The sequence below is a fragment of the Galeopterus variegatus genome, unplaced genomic scaffold, assembly GCF_000696425.1.
Source record: "Galeopterus variegatus unplaced genomic scaffold, G_variegatus-3.0.2 Scaffold6760, whole genome shotgun sequence".
NCBI lineage: Eukaryota > Metazoa > Chordata > Mammalia > Dermoptera > Cynocephalidae > Galeopterus > Galeopterus variegatus.
Window position 1 is genome coordinate 59,407 of NW_007732871.1, and position 12,401 is coordinate 71,807.

General features: G+C 38.5%; 1 protein-coding gene across 1 annotated transcript in view; it reads left to right on the forward strand.

Moving 5' to 3' along the window:
* Window positions 1–12,401, forward strand: part of LOC103606641 (fibrocystin-like) — a gene marked incomplete at its 3' end in the record, with an annotated part of 92,141 nt that overhangs the window by 51,231 nt on the left and 28,509 nt on the right. Inside the window, exons 22-25 of the mRNA XM_008591208.1 lie at window positions 2,680–2,864; window positions 3,779–3,901; window positions 5,112–5,217; window positions 5,915–6,190. Coding sequence (XP_008589430.1) covers window positions 2,680–2,864; window positions 3,779–3,901; window positions 5,112–5,217; window positions 5,915–6,190 — 690 coding nt within the window. The remainder of the gene's footprint in view (window positions 1–2,679; window positions 2,865–3,778; window positions 3,902–5,111; window positions 5,218–5,914; window positions 6,191–12,401) is intronic.

A 12,401-nucleotide genomic window follows, 5' to 3' on the forward strand; every position in this document is an offset into this window, starting at 1 on the left:
CCCTCCTGAGTAATATGCATTTTAACAGGCAATTTCTATGATAGCACAGTTTGGGAAATGCAGCTACAGGGGTAAAGGGAACCAGGCTGAGGTCTACCAGCAAGGAATTTATAGAAAAGCTGAGCATGTAATGAATACATATAATAATGTGATCAATAATACTCTAAGTCACTACTTACCCATATGCAGAAACACCCTCTAAAGGGTTTTGAGGAAAACCTTGGTTTTGTCTTGCATACTTTCGTATAACTTCGTATAATGTATTCTATACGAAGTTATTACGGGTGCAACACTTCTCATTTACATATTTAGGGGCATTCCCAGGCAAACAACATCCTGTGAGGTTGTCAGATAGGATGACAGTCTTAAAGCTATTTTGCTTATTTTCCAGGGTCTGAAAATGACCTTCTTAAAATTAAAGATCTGGAGAAGGACTTATTGTTAATAAGATCCCAATCTTTTAATTTTAGAGATGTGGAAACTGGATGAATGACCTTCCTGGGGCTGTTGTAATGAATTACCACAAACTCGGTGACTTAAAACAACAGAAATTTATTCCCCTCCAGTTCTGTAGGTCAGAAGTCTAAAATCAATTTGTCAGCGGGGCCATATTCCCTCCAAAAACTCTAGGGGAGGATCCCGTTGCCTGCCTCTTCCAGCTTCTGGTGGCTTCTGGCGTTCCTTGGCTGATGCTACATCACTCCAACCTCTGCTTTTCTGGTCACATTGCTGCCTCCTCTTCTGTCTCAAAACTTCCTCTGGCTCTCTCTTGTAAGGATACATATGATTACATCTGCTGCCCACCTGGATAATCTAGGATAAACTCCTCCTCTCAAGACCTTAACTATATCTTTTGCCATACAAGGTAATATTCATTCTTTCATCTTGTGAGACAACACTCATGTGCTCTGGGGGTTAAGACATTGTCGCATCATTTGGGGGCCACCGTTCAGGTAACTGCAGTGAGGCTTGCCCAAAGACAGTACAATAGTTGATGGCAGGGTGGGGATGTGAACCTGGGTATTTGGTTCTCAGATCAGTCCTCTTCTCTGTAGAGTTTCCTGTGCCAAGATCCATGGTGGCCATGAGCTTTCAGAGTTAAACTCAAAGGTCCTGCCATATGCTGTTGAGGGTTTTAGTGGTCACAACAAATGTAGAAAGAGCTCTCTGATGCAATGTGTAGTGTTGTTAAATCTTCAAGAATACACATATTTCCCAAAAAACAAGAATTAGAAGTTATAAAGATGTGTTACTTACTTGGTAGAAACGTGGGGAATCAGAAGGAAAGTACAAAAGGACTTGAGGAGGGCTGGACAAAAGTTGATACATGGTCTGAACGTCTTCTGCCCTCCCAAGCAGAAAGACGGCAGGCTTGCAAAGGGTCTTTTTGAGTGGGAGAAATGGAGTGTTGTTTTTGGTTACTGGAGTCTGATAAGGGGGTGAATAAGTGCCAACAGTGCCCTGCCTCTATGAAGTCTCTTACTGTGCTATATTTCTCTTCTCATGTAGAGACAGCTTAACTATAGAGAGACTTTTCCTGCTACTAGGTTCTATTGCTGATGTCCTCATATTCTGCTTGAAAGACAACCAGTGAAAATCAGTCTTAACTTGGCCTTTTGAAACGGTCATGGACCTGAAATTATGTATAAATGTGGAAAAAATGTTTTTAAAAGGATGTGAATTTTGTTTGCATTTTAGAAATGCAGGGGAGTTTTATTAACCCTTCAGGGCAGAGTGGAATTCAAGAGGAAGGCTCTTGAGTAGGTAGAAGGCAGCCTGGGTTTTAATCTAAACCTGTCTCACTGAGTTGGCAAGCTTCTGAATATCACTGGATTTCATTTTCATCATCTCTAAAGTTGGCATTAGGGTACCCAAACGACTCACCTCACAGGGCTGTTGGGAGCAGCTAATGAGATGGAAACTTTTGGTAAAGTATGAAGCAGAGTTTAGACACAGAGCGTTGCTATTTCTCTTTGGGGATGTGGAATGGGGAAGCAGGTGGCTGGGCTTAAAGAAAATTCTAATAGAGAAACCAAAGTTAAATGCCAACATTCCTCAGCTGGGTTGGCTAAGTTTTTACGGGTGTCAGCTGCTGTATGCCTCCTCCTGTCCCTGTGAAAAGTGGCCAACTTTTTTCTGTCCACAGGGCCAGAAAAAAATATTGGATTTTTCCAGGGAAAACCCAATATTTAATTAGATATTCAGGCATTAAAAGGATGTCTGGCATTTACACTTTGAGTGGACAGTCTAGTTTTGTTTCATGTGACTGTGCTCACTGCTTGCTATGCGATGTAATACTGGTGAAAGGTGTTATGATGTAAAAAGTGGGCATCTACTTGCATTTGCTTTGGATTCAGGCATTAAAAGGATGTCTGGCATTTACACTTTGAGTGGACAGTCTAGTTTTGTCTCATGTGACTGTGCTCACTGCTTGCTATGCAATGTAATACTGGTGAAAGGTGTTATGATGTAAAAAGTGGGCATCTACTTGCATTTGCTTTGGGGAAAAAATGGTGTAAGTTTGGCTGGGGGTTCTCTTGAAGCCATATTTTGACTTTGAGAGTCTCATGCAAATTTATTAGGCATCCTGGCATTTAGTCTGTTACCTTTGATGTTGAGACCCTGCAAGGTGGATTAATTAGTGTCTTCTGTGTTCTATATCAAAACCTTTTCTCACAGATGTCCCTGTGCACATTTCTGCTAGTCACCTTCACAAGCTCTTACAGGACAATGCTGATGACTTCACATCCAGATACCTCAATGTCAGTGACTTCACTGTAAAGGAGGATCTAAACTCTTGCTATGAACATGTATGGACCCTTTCCTGGTCTGCCCAGATTGGGGATTTGCCCAATTTTATCAGGGTATGTATGGCATCCCTTTTGGTGGCATGGATTTGGTGCTGTGGAGAAATTTTGTAAAAGAAAAATCAGAATTATACAAATGAAAACTGCCATGATTATTGATTTTGTTGAAATATTCAAGTAAAGGGATTCTATAATCTTTCTTTCTGGAAGTTTTCAACACATATTTTGTATCTCATATTCCTGATAAAGCAATTTAAACCTAACGTCTCCTTTCCTAACTCAGTGTACGTTGGGAAGTTGTTGGTCAGTGTCCACCATATAATGTTTCTACATCTGTTATTGGATAATTTAAGCAGATGTGATTGACTTAGATTATTGTGGAGGCAGATGGCAGAGCAGAAGGAAGTTTAGAAAAGAATTTGCTGTCTTTGGATAATGATGAAACCAGATGCTCTTGCATATTTAGGGTTTTAAAAAATAATCTAATGATCATCTAGCATTTGGTTATTATAAAATGAAGCCCAAGATGAACTCTTATCCTTGTTATATGGTATGGTGGGTCATCTGGTTTTCAAACAAAACACTGGGGTGGAGATGGAGGAAGGATGGGCGTTTTGCTCTTATTTCATAGCACCATTTCCTTACATTTTATTTTAACATTTTGAATTGCAAACATATAAAATAGAGAAGCATAGAGAAGCAAAATATCTCAAGACGTAGAGAGAAGATTGGTTGGATGTACCTCTTTTGGCAACTTTACATGTAAATAAATATTCTTTCAATCTACTGGGGATTTCATTAGCCATTACTTACTGTGAGGTTTCTAGATTTCAATTTTCTGTCACTCCATTTTCACTTTTTAGCTGTTGGATTAGCTCAAAAAGAATGTGAAAAGACCCCCTTATAGTTTTTTAAATCAAGATGAGATTTCTGTTCCATGACAGAATTTACCAAAAATGTAATTATCTCAGGTCTCCAATGAAAATCTTACTGGAGTGAATCCTGTTGCAACCACTCATGTGGTATATGATGGTGGAGTTTTTCTTGGACCCATACTTGGAGACATGTTGGCTACTGCCAGCCAGCACACTCAGGTGAGAGCGGATGGGCCACCCAAAGTGCGAGCACCAGTTTCAAGTCTAACTCAGTTCCTCACTGATTTGTAGCATGGACTAGTTGATTTCGCTGCCAAAGGTCGTTTTTCTAATAAGTAAAACAGGGACACTTATGGTTGTCCTCTTTCTACTTCCACAGTGTGCATAAAGTACTATGAAAACATAAATGCTTGGTAATGACAACATCTTATTATAATTATTGATGCTATTATTATGGTGCAAAAAAAGAGAACCTCTATAGCTAAATATGATTTATGCCTCTACACAGTGATATTGGAAAGTAAATGAGCTAAATCAACTCCTTCTGTCCTTAAAATGTCCTTTTCTCTTTCTCATCTGCCCATATTCCTGTTATCAGTCATCTGCATTTAACTTGGGAATATTTTTAAATAAAAAAACTATAAGGTATAATATAATCAACCTCTGGGTACCCAAACTGAGGATTGACAATTGTCAACATTTTGATTTATTTATGTTTTTTGTCTTTATGGAAAAAATACAGGTAAAATTGAAGTATGTTTTTTATCACCTGTGCCATCACCATTTCAATATCCTTTCCCTTCATAAGCAAACACTATTATAATAGAGTGTGCTTTTAAGCCCAGTTTTTATATGTAGAGAATCAAGTGTGTCATATTGTTTTCACGTTCTTCATTTTCAGGTATTGCTTAATTCTATTCGATTGACAGTTTCAGTGAAAGGGAAAGACATACAGACTCTTACGAACCTACCATTCTAGGACAAAAATGGCCCCAAACCAAATGTTCAGATACACTCTAGTTTTTAGTTATATTTTTATGTAGTGACAGTGGATAGAAAGTACCTACTTCATTGGTCTTTACTAGCAAGAAAAGAGCTTTTCACATGAAGTGGGTACCTAGTTGAAAATACAGAGTGATAAGAAATTTTAGTGCAGTTTAAGTTTATGAAATTTACTTCTACATCACAGAGAAAATTTACTCAAGATTTAGCATATTTAATTGCAGAAATGGGTTGAAGCATATCCATCATCATTTTAACAAAGCTTAACGTGTTTTGAGTGATTCATCACAATTTAAAGTTTATCACTGGGAAAATAAAAGAAAGAAATGAGAATAAGTGAATCATGAACACATTTTAATTTGGGAAAACTTCACAAGTACTTTATGAATAATATAAAATGTATAAATTTTTTTTGCTTGTTTTTTAGGTGGTTGTGCGAGTGAATGACATACCAGCTCATTGCCCAGGTTCCTGTCCTTTCCAGTACCTCCAAGTGTCAACTCCCTGGGTCCATTCAGTGTGGTATTCCCTTGGTATGATTTGTGGCTTGGCACTGAGATGGGAATGAACCTAGACTAAGAGTGATTTTGTTTGAGGCCATGTAGCTGATGATGTGTGGGTAGAAGATGTATCAGTTTGTTAGGTGGAGGTTGAGTGATGCAGCCAAAAGTGTACTTTTTGGTCAGTTGAAGGGATATGGTCATGTTTTTAAATGGGGACAAGTTGATTTTTGATGACCTAAAATGTTTTATTCTTTGTCCCTTGTTTTGAAATATTCTTTATTTTTTATTTATTTATTTATTTATTTAAAGATGACCAGTAAGGGGATCTTAACCCTTGGCTTGGTGTTGTCAGCACCACGCTCAGCCAGTGAGCCAACTGGCCATCCCTATATAGGATCTGAACCCATGGCCTTGGTGTTATCAACACCACACTCTCCCGAGTGAGCCACGGGCCGGCCCTGAAATATTCTTTATTTTGATTTTTTCTTTTTTTAAAAAATTGAACAGTGGTCTCTCACTACTAATTTAAGGAAATCTAAAATGGGGGGCTGTGTACTACAATAATAAATGCAGATGCCTGGTATTTGAGTCAGCATTCAACTCTCTGAAGTTTGGGAGGGGAAGGTGAGAAGGAATGAATGGACATTTGATGTTAGAGAGAGGTCTCTTACATGGAAGGATACCACTGAGAGATGATTCTGTTTTTTATTTTTTTTCCTCCTTTAAGATGATGACATCAGCCTACTGGTTTATATTTCTGGAACTGGTTTCTCTGATGACTCCCAGTCCTTGCAGGTTACAGTCAACGAAACAAGTTGCAAAGTTATTTTCTCAAACCAAACAAATGTGGTCTGTCAGACAGAGCTGCTACCGGTTGGTAAGCATCGGATGTGGATGTTGGTGAGACCCTCTGGTCTTGCTGTCAATGCCAGTGGAGAAGGCCTCTTCCTAAATGTGGAACCCAGACTGGATGCTGTGGAGCCTTCCAGAGCTGCAGAGATTGGTAATCTGGGGAGGGCTTCACAGTGCATCTGACCTTCTGAAGCTAGCGTTCTTGCGGATATGCAGGAATCTAGTCCTGCTGTCTAATAAATTTCATATCCACTGTGATTCACAGCTTTTTGCTTTCTGATATTAGCATTTCTTCTAATGAGCATTAAACATTTGAGCCCTTAAATGAACTCACTTGCCACACAGAGGACTATAGTTTGGCTGGTAGTGTCAGGCATAATTGGGTCAGTCTCTGAGTCATCAGGGCTATTTGGTCTAGTAGAAACAACACTGGAGGCATATGTTAGGAAATATGCCTGGGTTTTTGTCCTACCACACGTCAGATGCGTGACCTTAGAAGTTGCAGTTACTTCTATGGGTCTTAGTTTCCTAATAATAATGACAGCCACAGTATCATTTATCGGTACCTCTTCTAAATAGTCACACAGCATAAATACTTACAATGGCCTGAAAGATGGAATTTTTGTCTACCTTTTTCAGATGAGATGATTGTGATTCTAAGAGGAGAGTTACTTGCCCAAGGCTTCACATGGAAAGAGGTGGAGCTTGGTGCAAACCGGAGCTATCTGGTGCCAATGCTCCTGCTGCTTCACGTACCATGCTGTCTTTGTTGGCAGCTGGCCGGTGCGGGGATCCGAACCCATGACCTTGGTGTTCTAAGGCTGCATTTTTACCATGCTGTCTTGCTTATAGAAGGGCCCAATGTTGCTTGACTTACAAGCCATCTAATTTTGTGTGAGACTGAATTGAGTCCACAGATGGGAAAGTCCCTTTAAATGTAAAAACGTTTGACAAATGTGAAGTGCAGGCCTTTCCCACCCACTAGGGACTTTGTACAGAGTTGGTGTTTCACAAATGTGTTAACTGATGTGCACTTGAATGCTAGGCTAGCATGCAAAGCCAACTACCATTTGAGCAGTGGGGAGTGCAGACGACAACATCAGCCCCGTGGATTGGGTCTTAGTTCCATGGGAAGCCAGAGATCTCTCCATGACTTGCTGCTTTCTGAGGAACACAACCAGTTAAAAATAACTGAGCTGCATTGCAAGAATCTCAGAAATACTCATGATTATGTCGGCTAATGCATAAATTTTAGAGCACAAACTCCTTTCCTTAATACTTTGGATTTTTGTCATTGCTTATTCTGGTGGCTAGAGGCTTGCACTCAGAACATATTCTAAAGCACTGTGTTCTGGCCACAAACTCACTGTTCAAAGAACAGCTTGTTTCTGACTCTACTTTGCCTGGAAGAACAAACTCAGAGGCCCGCCTCATTTCTGCACATAAAACAGAGCAAGCAGCACTTGCTCTTATACCTCCGTGATTTAAGGAAGGAGCCAGATGATATGTGGTGCTCGGAGTGAAACATCATATTCTGCATTAACCTAATAATTACTGGTTTGAGTTTCGGGCATTTAATAGTTTTCAACTAGATTTGTAAGTGGATTTGATCTTCTTACAAAGTCACCTTTGCAGTTCAGGCCATACAAATATTCTTTTGCTACCCTCACTGGACTGCGGACACCTCAAGGGCAAACAGATGACTCAGTCAGCTTTGCTTCCCCTACACAGAGAGCCTTGCACAGGTGGGCTGGCTAACTGTCCCAGTTTGCTTGGGATAGAGGGGTTTCCCGGGACACAAGACTTTCAGTTTTAAACTAGGATGCAGAACTCTTAGTGCTAATGCTTGGTCCCAGGAAAATCAGAATGAGTTGGTCACCCTATTGGGACCTGCTGTACCAACATTACATAGTGAAGGGAGTTGCAGATCTGGGAGGATCATACATCATCCCTCTGTATTTTAGCAAAAGGTGGAAATCTCAGAGAAGGGGAAACTAAGGTGGCTGCAAATGAACTTTTGGTAAGACTGAGGAAACGGAGGGAGAGACGGAGAGGCTCCAGCTGTTGCTTTTTTTTATTACCGGATTAAAACTTTGCCTATTAACCCTTCCTCTGCTCTGTCACCTACCTGATATTAACCAGTGTTAATGACTCAATCAATCAGTCAACACTGATTGAGCCAACCTGTATAGGGCCCTGTACTAGGTGCTGAAGACCTTGGTACTCAAAGTGTGGTCTGGGATCAGCAGTATCTGCATCACCTGGGAGCTCTTTAGAAACGCAGAGTCACAGCACCTCCCTCTCCCCTCTGCCTTCCCTCCTGAGTAATATGCATTTTAACAGGCAATTTCTATGATAGCACAGTTTGGGAAATGCATTTTAGAAACGCAGAGTCACAGCACCTCCCTCTCCCCTCTGCCTGCCCTCCTGAGTAATATGCATTTTAACAGGCAATTTCTATGATAGCACAGTTTGGGAAATGCAGCTACAGGGGTAAAGGGAACCAGGCTGAGGTCTACCAGCAAGGAATTTATAGAAAAGCTGAGCATGTAATGAATACATATAATAATGTGATCAATAATACTCTAAGTCACTACTTACCCATATGCAGAAACACCCTCTAAAGGGTTTTGAGGAAAACCTTGGTTTTGTCTTGCATACTTTCTTGGTCTACTTTTGTATTGAGATAGAGTTGTCTTTTTAGGCATGGACCCTTGTGATGCACCTCAACTTTCAAATGGATGGCAAAGCGTCACCACCTCTCCACCTTTTAATTATTATCATCAGCACTAATGATAATCACAATTTATTTAGCTCTCATTATGTGCCAGCCACTATTAATGCTGGGGATACAGTAAATAAAAACATAGTCTCTGCTCTCAGGGAGGTGGTGTTAAGTGTGCAGGAGAAAAATCCAGCAGCGGAAGGGGGTAAGGAGTGATGGAAGGATGGCTGTAATAGGATGGTCATTGGCATTGGAGGAGGCCATGGATGAAGTGAATCGGTGAGTCCTGGGGAAGTCTTGGGGAAGAGAGTTCTAGATAGAAGAAACACCAAATGATAAAGTCTTGAATCAGAATCAGTTTGGCTTATTCCAAGAACACCAAGGAGGTCACTGTAGCTGAAATTGATTGAGCAAGAGGAGAGTAGTAAGAGGTGAGTGGGAGCAGATCATGTGGCCTTAGGGGCTGTGAAAGAATGTTAGCTTCTATTCTGAGTGAGATGGGGGCTACTGGAAGATTTTAAGTAAAGAAGTGATGTGACCTGACTTAGGCTGCTGTATGAGGACATGCCGTAGGGAGGGAAAGACAGAACCAGCCAGACCGCTAGGAGGTTGCTGCAGTCATCCAGGGGAGAGAGAATGCTGGCTTAGATCAAGACTATACGTGTATTTTGGAAATAGGTAGAGCTGCCCTATTCTTTTTTTACCCCAAGGCCGTCATCATCTTTTTTTAATTGAACTTAAAAAAAATTGAGATATTATTCCTATACCACAAAATTCACCTTTTGAAAGTGTACAATTCCATAGTTTTTAGTGTATTCACAAAGTTGTACACTTCACCATTATGTAATTTGAGAACATTTTCATCACTCCAAAAAGGAACCTTATACAAATTAGCAGTGGCTTACTATATCCCTCCCTCGTCCCAATCCCTGGCAACCACTGATCAATTTTCTATCTCAATGTATTTCGCCTATTCTAGACTCAATATAAATGGAAGTATACACTATGTGGCTTTTTGTGTCTGCTTTCTCTGCTTAGTGTAATGTTTTCAATGTTCATCTATGTTGCAGCATGCGTCAGTACTTCATTTCATTTTGTGGCTAAATAACATTTCATTGTATTGATCTACCATATACATATGGTTTTATCCATTTATCTCATGATGAGCATTTCCAATTTTGGCTATCATGAATAATGCTGCTATGAATATTTGTGTACAAGGATTTGTGTGGATATATGTCTTCAGTTCTTCTGGGTATATACTTAGGAAGGAAATTACTGGGTCATATGGTAACTCCAGGTTTAACTTCTTCAGGAATTGCCAAACATTTCCAAAATGGCTGCACAACTTTATATTCCCACTATCAATATAAAAGGGTTTCAGTATCTCTACATCTTCACCAGCACTTGTTATTTTCTGTTTTTTTTTTCTTTGTTTTTACAGTTGCCATTGTAATGAGTGTGAGGTGGTACGTCATTGTGGTTATGATTTGCATTTTCTCTAATGACCAGTGATGTTGAGAATCTTTTCATATGCTTATCGGCCATTTATATATCTTCTTTGGAGAAATGACTTTTCAAGTCCTTTGCCAAATTTAAAAATTGAGTGATTTGTCATTTTATTGTTGAGTTGTAAGTGTTCTTTTCATGTTCTGGATACAAATTTCTCATTGGGTATATGATTTGCAAATATTTTATTCCATTCTGTGGATTGTCTTTTCACTTTTTAAAATAGTGTAATTTGAAGCAAAAAAGTTTTTAATTTTGGTGAAGTCCAGTTAATTTATGTTGTTGTTGCTTGTGCTTTGGGCATCATATCTAAGAAGCCATGGATTAATCCAGTGTCACAAAGATTTATGCCTGTGTTTTCTTCTAAGAGTTTTATAGTTTTAGCTCTTACACTTACGTATCTGATTCAGTTTGTGTTAATTTTTGTATGTGGTGTGAGGTAGAGGTCTGTAGTATTTCTCTAGGGCCACTGTAATCGGGTACCAGGAATTCAGTACCCTAAACAACAGAAAATTATCGTCTCACAGTTCTGGGTGCCAGATGCCTGAGATCACAGTGTCAGCAGGGTTGGTTCCTTCTGAACCAATCTTTGAGGAAAAGTTTTTTCCATGCCTCTTTCCTGCATCTGGTGGTGTACTGGCAATCTTTGGTGTTCCTCAGCTTGTAGAGCAGTACCCTGATATCTGCCTTCATCATCACGTGGCATTCTCGCTGTCCTGTCTGTGTCCAAATTTTCCTTTTTATAAGGACCCCAGTCATATTAAATTAGAGGTTCACCTCATCTTAACTAATTACATCTGTAAAGATCTTATTCCCCAGTAAGATCACATTCCAAAGAACTGGAGACTAGGATGTCAACATATAAATTTTGGGAGGACACAATTCAATCCTAAACAGGGTCCAACTTCATTCTTTTATACACGAATATGCAGTTGTCTCATTTTGCATGTGTGTGAATATATTAGCAGTATAATTTCTTATAAGTGGAATTGCTGGATAAAGAGGTTATGCACATTTAAACTTTGATAAATATCAAAATATTCTCTTTAGAGGTTGTACAATTTATTCTCTATGCAGAAATGTATACGAGTATTTATTTACCACATCTTACTAACACAGTGTGTCACCAGACTTTTTGATATTTATTAGTCTTATAGGAGATAAATAATATTTCATTGTAGTTTTAATTTGCTTTTATTTTATTGAGAGAAATTGAATATCTTTTCATATGTTTAGGAGGCATTGCGTTTTCTTCTCAGTGAACTGTCTCTTCATCTCCTTAGTCCATTTTTTTCCAATTGGGTTTTTATTGACTGGGTTCTTACTGATTTTATAAATGTTTTTACATATTGAGTCTATTAGCCCTTTATATATTTATCATTTGTCTCTCTGTTTCCTATTTTTGCAATTCATAAATATTTTAAATTTTTATGTAATAAAATATACTTTACGTTTCTGGCTTCAGGGTTTGTAAAATACTTAGAATAGTCTTTCCATCCTGAAATTATATGAAAATAAAAATTCTGCCATGTTTCCTTCTAGTTCTTTAATACTTTCTTCTTTATATCTATATATTTAATCCATTTGAAATTTATTTTGGTGAAAGATGTGAGGTATAAATTTAAATTTAATATTTTTAGTGCTAGTCACTTATTTTATTTACTAAATAAATAATCCCTTTTTTTTCCACTTATACAAAATGCTATGTTTATTGTATCCCGTAGCCCCATATTTATCTGGGTTTATTTCTGGACTTACTGTTCTGTTCCATTGATCTGTCTGTCTGCACATGCTCTATTATTACATTTTGGTTATAGTTGTTTTATAAGGTATTTTAATATCTAGCAGAAAACCTCTTTACTCTTATTTTTGTAATTTTGTTTATTGGCTATTCTTATTTCTCACTGAACTTTAGAACCAGCTTGTCTAATTTAAATAAAAATCCTGTTTGTGTTTTTGTTGGAATTGCATCGATGCTTTAGTTTAATTTACAAAGATATGCTACCTTTATGATGCTCACTCTTTCTATCCATTTATTTTAGTTTTATTTCTAAGTTTTAATCTATTCATTAAGTTCTTCAGCAACATTTCAACATTTTCTTTGAGTTTTTTTTTCTTGCATTTTTCT